Source organism: Lathyrus oleraceus, chromosome 4 (assembly GCF_024323335.1).
Source record: "Lathyrus oleraceus cultivar Zhongwan6 chromosome 4, CAAS_Psat_ZW6_1.0, whole genome shotgun sequence".
Classification (NCBI taxonomy): domain Eukaryota; kingdom Viridiplantae; phylum Streptophyta; class Magnoliopsida; order Fabales; family Fabaceae; genus Lathyrus; species Lathyrus oleraceus.
The window spans coordinates 494,055,123-494,065,986 of NC_066582.1; the positions used below are offsets into that span (position 1 = coordinate 494,055,123).

General features: G+C 25.5%; 1 protein-coding gene across 1 annotated transcript; it reads left to right on the top strand.

Annotated features, from left to right (window-relative positions):
• Window positions 1-955: 955 nt before the first annotated feature.
• Window positions 956-9,075, top strand: LOC127076674 (transcription factor bHLH18). The gene is made up of 4 exons (XM_051018386.1): window positions 956-1,084; window positions 1,211-1,612; window positions 5,784-6,161; window positions 8,836-9,075. Exons 1-4 carry the CDS (start codon window positions 1,037-1,039, stop codon window positions 8,920-8,922), a joined length of 915 nt encoding a protein of 304 aa, XP_050874343.1. The 5' UTR covers window positions 956-1,036; the 3' UTR covers window positions 8,923-9,075.
• Window positions 9,076-10,864: the final 1,789 nt, after the last annotated feature.

Sequence of the window (10,864 nt, forward strand, 5' to 3'; positions counted from 1 at the left end):
AAAACCTATTTATAAAAAAAAAGAAAAAGAATATAGCGTCATGGGAGTGGCACATGCTCTTAAGTCTACAATGTATGCGCCAGCAAAAATGACGCATTGGTATTGAATGCACGCATAACACCTATGTGCAATTTCAATGCGTATGTCTAGTATTAGTGATGTTTGCTCTTAACTGCGAATTTTTTTATTTAAAACATGAATATTTTGAATAATAATAAAAAATAATTATTAAAGTATTTAATTTTAAAATATTGGTTATTTGTAAAGATAAATCGCATTTTAAAGTTGTTACTTAATTATACAACCCAACATTACAGATAAAAGTACAATTCAGAAACAAACCAAAACTCAATGATAAATAACACCCACTTCATTAAATTTATTCTAGGTATTTAGATTCTTCCTTTTTTTTTGGGTATATTCCAAGCTATATCTAATAATACAAAGAAATAGTCACCAAGTACTAATTCTACAACAAAAAGAAGTCCAAATGCAGTAAGATTATCTTCATTCGACATAAAAACACAATTTATCAAGAAGTTATGACTCAATAATTGTCTTAATTTATTCGATAATTACATATATTATTATTATTATCCAACCTTTTTCATAAAAAAAGGAATTATTTTATTCAAATAATAATATTTTCAATTAAATTTTTAAAGTAACTATGATTTTCACCTATTTTGATTTTCAAATAAAAAATTAAAATTAATAGATATCGTCAATCCAATTAACAACGGCATGTATTTTATAAATGATGTCACCAATTAAATTAGCGAGAATGTATAATACCTAAATAGAGATCCTTCTTATTTTTTAAATAAGACACCTTTTATGAATTAGTATGAAATATATGTAGTTATCAATTCTTAATTCTATTTTTATTTAAATTTAGAAATTAATATATATATATATATATATATATATATATATATATATATATAAAAATAAATAAATAAAAGTTGCACCCAACATTATATATATCAAGGCCTGAGAAAACTATTATATAGTGCGAATAGTTTGTATTCCAAAAATGAGCTATGAAATGGAAGAATTACAAGAGAATTGGATTCCTCATTCGGTAATTAAATTTAATGTATATTGTTTGAAGTCTATGATGTTGAGTTACATACATATTATATATTATATCAAGTACATTTTTCACTACATGAACTATTGTTTTTAACGATATGAATTTTTGTTATAGGAAATGGATGGTGAAAATTTCTTCAATCAACAAAACCATATGAAATATTTGCAGGAACAAATGTCATACCCTTGTTCTACTCTTGTTGAAGCTTCTTATAATAACACCACAAATTATGAAAACCCTCTTAATGTTTTTATGGGAGATAGAACATGTCAATTCAACATGGTTGATATTGCTGCAGAAAATAATATTCTATCAACTCACATTTTGCCTTTGATTAATTCACCAATTGATCCTGCTTTTCAAAGTGCTCAAGTGAATCATGGTTCGAAGCCAATTAAGAGGAAGATTAGAAGCACTTCTGAAACTGCTGAGCATATAGCTTCTGAGAGGAAAAGAAGATTAAAATTGACAAGGAATTTCATTGCACTTTCTGCTATAATTCCTGGCTTGAAGAAGGTAATAGTTGCATGTTTTCTTTTCAATAAATTTTTTTTACTTGTATTTTGATTTATTTTCTTTATATTATTTATTCATGAAATTAGTCTATTTATCCTAAAGTTTTTTAACTTTAATTTCTTGATTTAATTTTTAAATTAAAAAATGGTGATATGATCAATATTAAAGAGTTTGATTGGAACACAAATTTTGTCAGTCACTAAAACCTGTTAATTTTATATAAAAAAAATTATTTATTATAAATATTTTTAAAGACATATTGATAAAGAGTTGTGATGCCTTGATGCATAATTTTTTGTACTAACTATCAGAACAATTAAAGTAATGATAAATGATATGACAATGATATCATGGTATATAGTGGAGTATCATTTAAAGTTAATTATGTACCTATTGATAAAAAGTGGTTAAAGTATGTTTAGTTTTAAGAGTGCAACAACTCTATCTGTCCTAAAAGTTAGATAGGAAACCTTCGACCAATCATTTAAAAATATGTCGTTTATTATATTTAATTATTTATTTAATATTTTACATTTTAGAAATTTTAAATATACTTTATTCTACAAATAACTTTATCTGGTTTTTTGAGGTGGACAAATTAGAATTTCCTTTATAAACAATTTAAATTTTTAAAACTTGTTTTAGACTATACTTTCTGCATTTTTTATTATATGTAAATTTTAATTTTTTTAGATTTATTGAATAATTGATAAAATTAGTTTATACGTAATATATATAGTTCAAATATATCATCTATAAAAAAAGTGGAAGAAGTATATAAGAAAATTAGTTGTTCTAAATAGGAATGGTAAAATAAATCATAAATACGGAAATTCCGCGAATAAAATTTGTCACGGACACGAGGTAGGTTAATAAATATTCACGGATAAAATAAATAAATATTTAATTATCTATTTTTTTATGAGTACGGATTAGGGGTGGCAAAATGGATGAATATATATTGGATAGTTAATTGATGAATCAAAACAAACCATTAGTCTATTAACAATCTACTAAAAGTTTTTTAAAAATATTCAATCCAATCCATCCATTAAGAATAAAATCCATCCAATCCATTCATTATCATATTTTTAGTGGATGGATATTCATCCATCCATTTTTTTTTCAAAAATTTTTTTATTTATTTTTAATAAAATAATATCAGTCTTTTTTTTAAAAATATATATATATTTTTGTATTTTCGAAAAAAATAATTTAAAAATCGTTTTCTTTTATTTTCGAAAAAAAATATTTTTTTTATATTCGTAAAAAAATAAAATTTTCGAAAATAAAATCAAATTTTGTTATTTTTCAAAACATATGATTTTTAAATTTTTGGAAAAAATCATTTTTTGTATTTTCAAAAAAGAAATTCAAAAAAATTAATTATTTTTTATTTTTCAAAAAAAAAATGATTTTTTTTTCAATTTTTTTTAATATTTGAAAAAAATTATTTTATTAAAATTAGATAAAATAATCAATTTGATCATTAAAATGTGTTGGATGGATTGGATCAATCCATGTTTATAAATGGATGGATTGAATCAATCCATTAACTTAATTTTTATTTAGTTGATGGATTGGATGAATTTTTTGATGGATGAATTGGATGGATTTTGTGTTAATGGATCCAATTGCCACCCCTGAATGGATTGGATGGATTTTGTGTTAATGGATCCAATTGCAATCCCTGGTACGGATACATGGTAGTACTCCTATAAGTGTTATCCATATCCAATTAATAATTAGTAAAATTACACAAATATATTAATTTGTTTATTGTTTTTTTTATTATTAAACTATTATTATTATTTTTTAATTCTTATATTTTTATTATTATAATTATTATTTTATTGAACATGAGTACCCATTGCCAATAAGTTAGGGGCAATCGGATCCGTTAAGCTGAGTATGTTTTCCTGACCCTTTTTTCTTCATTGCCCAAAACAATGTCCACTCCATTTCTTACTACCCATCATATTAATATCATGTTAGACCTAAGATACTATTTAGATTGAAGTCTTATAATTTTAGAATGTATTTGTCAATCTATAAAGTAAGAGATTATTTTGATTGATATTTATGAAGAGTTAATCTAAAGAGATCGAAAGAGGATAAATTTTAGGTTTTTAATTATTTAATTTAATTTAATATTCTGTTTTATTCCCTTCAATAAAAAAGGTTAAAAGTTAATATTTTAATTGATCATTTCTGTCAATTTTATGATTAAAAAATGTTAAATTCTAGTGATGAGGTATGACAACAAGACCATTAATATAAATCTGAATTAATATATATAGTTAATATGATTATTCAGATTTATATCAATAATCTTCCTGTCATATTACGTTATTAGAATTTAATATTTTTTTTATCAAAAATTAGCAAAAAAATTAAATTAATATTTTTTAAATAACACTCTAAAATAAAATATTAAATTAAATTAAAAAATTTAATATTCTTAAATTTTATTTTATTCTATTTTAATTTAAAAATGAACTATGAAATTCGACAAAACAAATTGCTAGAGACGGAAGAAAAAAACATGAACTTTTTCTCTGCATATCTAAACGACAAATTATTAAAAACATTAAGCTTTTCTAATATAATCTATTTAAAAAGTATATTATCTATCTCTAGTGTCTTGTATTCTATATCTTACCTTTATTACTTTCATATTTCATTCAACTTTTAGTTTTCTCTCTTCACTTTTTCTATTGTCTAAACTTTTTAGAGATTATGGGTAGATTAGTCAAAGTTTAAGAAGAAAAATAAATAAATAAAAATTCTATTTAAATACAATTTAATCTAAAAATGTTTTACAAGGTTTATTTAATTATAATTTAATATTAAAAAAATTTAGACTCTCTACAGTAATTCATTTTACACTCCACGGCCTTGTATAGGATGAACACCTTGCCCCTTTTGTTTAAAAAAAGGAAAAGGTACATTTGTACGCTATGGAAATATTATTGACGACTAATTTATCTATTTACTCGATAAATATATTTTAAGTTATTTTTATAAGCATACTCATGCTCTAGCATAACTGACAAATAAACTCTATACAATTTTATACAATTTTATGTTTTATTTTGATTCTCTATTTTATTTGAATTACAAATTTACTCTTATTTTAAATTTGATTTTCCTCTCATATTTTTACACTAAAAATTAATGAAACTTTCATTTTTTAAATAACAAATTTATTGTGAAATATGACAAATTATATATATATATATATATATATATATATATATATATATATATATATATATATATATATATATATATATATATATATATATATATATATATATATTGCATTGAAACTTTATAAATAAAAATAATAGGCGAAAAACAAACAATTCATCAGTTTTTTATGAAAAAAGAGAGAGACTACTAAATTTAAAATAAGAGGATTAATTTCTTAAATCAAATAAATTGAAGAACTAAAACCATAATTTAGTCAATTATTTAAAAGACATGGTTATTTTGTCAATGATTTTAAATAAATTGTAACTTTTTAAATTGAAATACGTCTCACAAAAAATGTTAAAATAAATCAGTTATACAGACTAAAAATTATTATAGGATAGAATTAAAAACGGTTAAAAAATAAGGTTAAATATATTTGTGATCCTCCTAAATATCTTATATTTTATTTTTAGTCTCTCAATTTTTTTTAAAGAATAATCTTCCTAAAATTCTTCATCCACACTTTTGCTCTTTCCTATAACTTAGCCACATAATTAACGATAATTTACTACGTTACAATTAAATTAACGACGGTTTTAATAGAAGAGACAAAAATGTAGATGAAATTTTTAAGAGGGTCATTCTTTGAAGAAATATTTAAGAGAATCAAAAACATATTTAATCCAAAAAAATATGTCTCCGGCTAAAATTTTAATTTAATGACCTAAACTTAAATTATTGATAAGTTTTAGATTTATTTACAATTTTCTTAAAAATTAGGAAATCTATTTCATAATTCATAAATAATTTAGAGAAGTCTATAATAATTAATCAAGATTTAAATATATTTTATGCCCTCATATTATGACGAAGATTGATTTTTAATTTTAAAACTTTAATATTTTGTTACCAATTTTTTATTTTAATATTTTGTTACTTTGTTTTTGATGTTTTTCTTTGTAAATATGCACAGACAGAAAAGTCTTACATACTTCAAGAAGCAATCAATTATATAAATCAACTTCAAGAACGTGTAAGAGAACTTGAAATTGAAAATGTAAAGATAAATATAGCCTATTCAACAATGGTCGATAAGAAACTACAAAACTCAAAAACTTGTGAAGCAAATGTGGTTGATAATCATAAATTCAGTGATGAATTTGCACTGCCTGAAGTCACAGCAAGAGTCTCAGAGAAAAATGTGATGATTATGATTCAATGTGAGAAGAAGCAAAATGATGATATGGTGCACAAAATATTGAGCTTGGTTACAAATCTTCATCTATCTATAACAAGTTCCCACATTTTTCCATTTGGTGCTTCCACACTTCAAATCACAATTATTGCTCAGGTAAAAACATTGCAATTATAGTTCTTTTCTAATTACTCTAATTAAAATCTTTATCTTGATATGTGGCCTAAGGTACTATTGAATGAACTAAAAGTGTTACTTTGAATGTTGTTCACTTATTTATGCCAGAGTTTGTTACATTTTAACTAACTTAACAATTCTAACCAACTTCTACCTAAACAATTACAATGTTATATTTACTATAATATTTCCACACAAACTCAATGTTATGCGAGAGAAACAACTTTGAATTTGGTCTTCAAGTCCTGAAAATGGCAGTTGGTAAATATTTGTCCAGAGCATTAGCAATTTTAGTTAAGCTAGGTACATGTTGAATTCCGAGTTTGCAACAATAACTCTTTCACAAACACACTGAATGTCTAGTTTAATATAGTTGGTTTTAGTATGTAGTGTATGATTGTGCGATAGCAATAACTCTTTCACAAACACGCTGAATGTCTAGTTCAATATAGTTGGTTTTAGTATGTAGTGTATGATTGTGCGATAACATGATTTAACTTAGATTATCACACAGTAGATTTAAAGAGAGATCATTTATGTGGAGTTCAAACAAAAGTAACTTGAGTCATAGTAGTTCAAAAGTAGTAAGTGCAAGCACTCAATACTAAGTCTCAATGCTTGATCTTGCCACAAGTTGTTGCTTCTTTGTGCTCTAAGATACTCAATTAGGAACAAAGTAGATACTTGAACCCGATGTTGATCTTGTGTCATCATGATCACTGGCCCAATTTGAACCACTATAAGCCTATAGAAAGAACTTCTGAAATAGATAGAAAGGAGAAAGAAGTAGGTCATGTGTTGAAATACCCCTTAGGTACCTTAGAATCCTTTTGACTACACTCCATTGATTTTTAAGTGGATTAGTCATGAACAGACATGCCTTATTAACACAATAAGAGATATCATGTTGGGTTAAAGTGATATATTGTAAAACTCCAACTATTGATTTATATAAGGAAAGATCTTTCGCTGTGTTAGTTCCATGCTTATTGAGTATACGGTAATTGAAATATGAGTGTTTACTTCATTTGTCTCAGTCATGTTAACTTTGGAGATGAGATCTTTTATGTACTTGGTTTGTGTTATAAGTAGATAGACATTGGACTGATATTTCACCTCAATACTAAGGAAGTACTTAGGTGTTCCTAACTTTTTCAATGCGATTTTTTTATGAATCCATTTGGAAGAAGTTCTTGTTAACAAAATATCATCAACATAGACAAAGACACATAGTGTGATACCTTGATGTTTGTAGATGAAGATTGAATTATCACACTTGCTATAGAAAAAGTCAAACAGAAGAATAACATGATGTAGTTTCTCATACCGTGAGGGCATGAATGTTAGTAGACCAAGCTAAGTTGGATGTACTTACAGCGGGTTGAGGCTCAGTCAAAATATTGCAAAGTTTGTGTATTTTTTCATAAGGTAATAATTGATTTTAAACAACTAATTAATTTATGCAATTGACATTATTCATGACAATGTGCCAGATGGTCATATAGGTTGTTTGTAAGAACTCTAGTATTTGTGTTGATTTCAACTCCAGTTGGATTTACAAGAAAATATGAGTTAACCTGATTGTGGTATGGAGACATAACTAAAGGTGAGGTAGGGATATTATGGATATTTGTTGAATTGCAGACATACTTTTGTTTGGTAAAGGTAAAACGAGTTTGGTCTTGAACTATCCATGTCTCATACTCCTCTGAGGTGATGTTGGCAACTCGATAATCATCAATTTGAACCTTCAACGTGTCGATTCCAAAGTAGAAATTTATTTTCTTGCAGGTTAATTGACAATATTGGCATGAAGGTGTTTGATGTTTCCATATTTACAAAGTGCAACGATGCAGCTTAATGCGAATGAATCACATTTTACGCGTTTTATGGAAAACTTTTAAAATTTACCATTGAAACTTCTTTAAAGCTTTAAGATGCAACGAGTTTCAGAAGAAGAGAAACTTCTACGAAGTTTTGTCAGTTTTCAGAAGATCCGTCATTGTAGCATATAGTTTTTTACAATCTAACTAACTAACTTATCGGTCCAAACAAACTCTAACTAAATTTTATCAAAATAGTTGAACGTTTGTATTTACTCTAATAGATATCCATGCGACTTAGGTTCTTCGAAACAATTATATGACTCATCATTTTGGCGGCGACACATTTGATTTTTTAAAAAGATAATTCATGAGAGTTCGTTTTTGTTATATATATATATATATATATGACACTAGATTAATCTCGTTAAAAATGTAGTTGATTCAGTTGAGTATCTTATTAATTTAATTCCTATTAAAAAAATAAGGTTATTTAATAGTTGAATTAATTTTAATTTTTATTGTGAATTTAATTATTCATATGCTTAGCTAAATTAATCATAATTTGAACGTGATTAACTAGGTGTTGCGTCGGTGTAGAAAAAGATTACACATATCATTAGTGAATTTTTATTAAAGTTGAGCTATCTTTTTGTGTAAAGTTAATTTCTTGAATCCCTAATAAAAATTAAGAACCTCGATAGAATAAATTAACAATGATAATTTAAATATATTGTTTAGTTGATAATATGAAGGATGTTGGTATGTAGATATTTTAATTTGATTTAGAGACTTTTGATGAAATCTGAAAATTTGCACCTAATTTGCAGATGAAAGACGAGTATAGCTTGACAATCGATGATCTGGTGAAAATCCTAAGGAATGTACTATTGGAGTCAAATGGTGATCAACAATGACAATTGCTTGTTTGTGGAATATTAAGAGAAGTTCAAACATTGTTTTATTTTTGTCTTTCTTTTTCTAAAATAAATTGTAACATTGAGAATCATATATTTCTATCATCATGTATTATATGAGAATTGGGATAGGGATTGTGCCTCTAGTCACTACATTTAGAAAATAAGACTTATTTTAGTGTAAAAAAAATTTATAAAGAAACTTTTTATAAAAGCTTCAAATAAAATTTAGATTTAAATAGTTATTCTTAAAATGTTATTTTAGGTATTTCATCATTTTATCGAAACTTTTTTTGGATATCAAAATTTCAAAAAATCACTTAATTTTGAAGCTATTTCAAATAATTTTTCATAAAAATTATTTTTGAGATACAACTTTTAAAAAAAATTGTGATTTTGACTATGTTTTGATCTTCAATAATTTATATTTATGTTATAGAATGAACAATTCAATTTTTTAATTTATAAAAAATAAATTTAAAAAAATTTATAATATTTTAAAAAACATTTTTGTAGAATCTATTTTCAAAAATATAAAGAAAAAATCCATTTTTTTAAAGTTAAAACAAACTAGCCCATAATGTACCTTAAGACATCTCATGATCATTTGGAATGTTTGTATATATTATTTGGTCAAATAGTAAATTTATCTAAATCCTACATCAGATAATGGGAAAAATATAATTTGATTATTAATATAAATAGAGATATTTAGTTTTAGTTTTCTACATAATAACAAAATGTAGTCTTTTAGGTATATTGGGAATTTAGATAGTTGCATTTTTAAAGAGTGTTTTCTATATTTGCGTTCAAAAATAGTTTCTTGATAGAGTTTTCTATTTTTCCATTCAAAATTATTTTGTTGAGAGGGTTTGCAATTTTTCCATCCAAAAATTGTAATTGAGAGAGGATTTGCAATTTTTTCATTCAAAAATTGCAGTTTGAAGGCCTACAATTTTCTCCTTAAAAATTGCAGTGTAAGGAGAAAGTTTATAATTTTGTTTAGAATATATTAGAAGACTAAATAATGAATTTCTGAGTGTTTTTTTGAATTTTTTCGCTCTTTTCCTTTTTGTGAGTATGCTTCCGCGTGCGTAAATATTTGTTTCTTTTATTATTTTTCCAATAACTGGTATCAGAGCTAAGATTCTGATCAAGGAAATACATCATATATTTCTATCATTATGTATTATATGAGAATTGGGATAGGGATTGTGCCTCTAGCCACTAAATTTAGAAAATAAGACTTTATGGTATATTGTGTTTTTAAGACATCTCATGATCCTCTCGAGTGCTTGCATATATGAGTTTATATTCCTGTTTAAATTTGCTCAACATACCTACCTTGTCACATATATCAGGTCTAAAATTACAATACCTCAAACTTCTTACTATTACTTATATAGAGTGATACCAACAACCTTTCCATCTTCGTCTTTACTTAATTTTGAATTTCCTTTTGTAGGTTTATTTGGTGAGTTGCAATTCATCATATTAAGTCTCTTCAACATATCACTAAAGTACTTGGGTGAATTATCAAGTCCAATGTGGTTGTAGTGAATTTAATACAGTAAATGAACTTAGGCCTCTTAATTTAATAAAATCACATTTAGTTTTCGTGTTGAATTTGAGATTCTCAATGCCATTGCGAATACTTATTGTAATGAGTAAATCATTCACATATAGACACATTATATTTAGATTATCTTGATTCAGTCCTTTCACATAAATTCTATATTCATCTTTACACTTGGAATAAATAATTTTGATTCAGTCCATTCACATAAAATTAGGGGTGGCAAAACGGGCTCGGTCCGCGGGGCATGCCCGTTTTGCCCGCACTTTTGTGCGGGGCGGGTCAAGGATTTAGGCCCTCACCCTTAAATGTGTCCGCCCCGTCCCGCCCCATTTTTTTCGCGGGCGTTTGCGGGCACGTGTATTT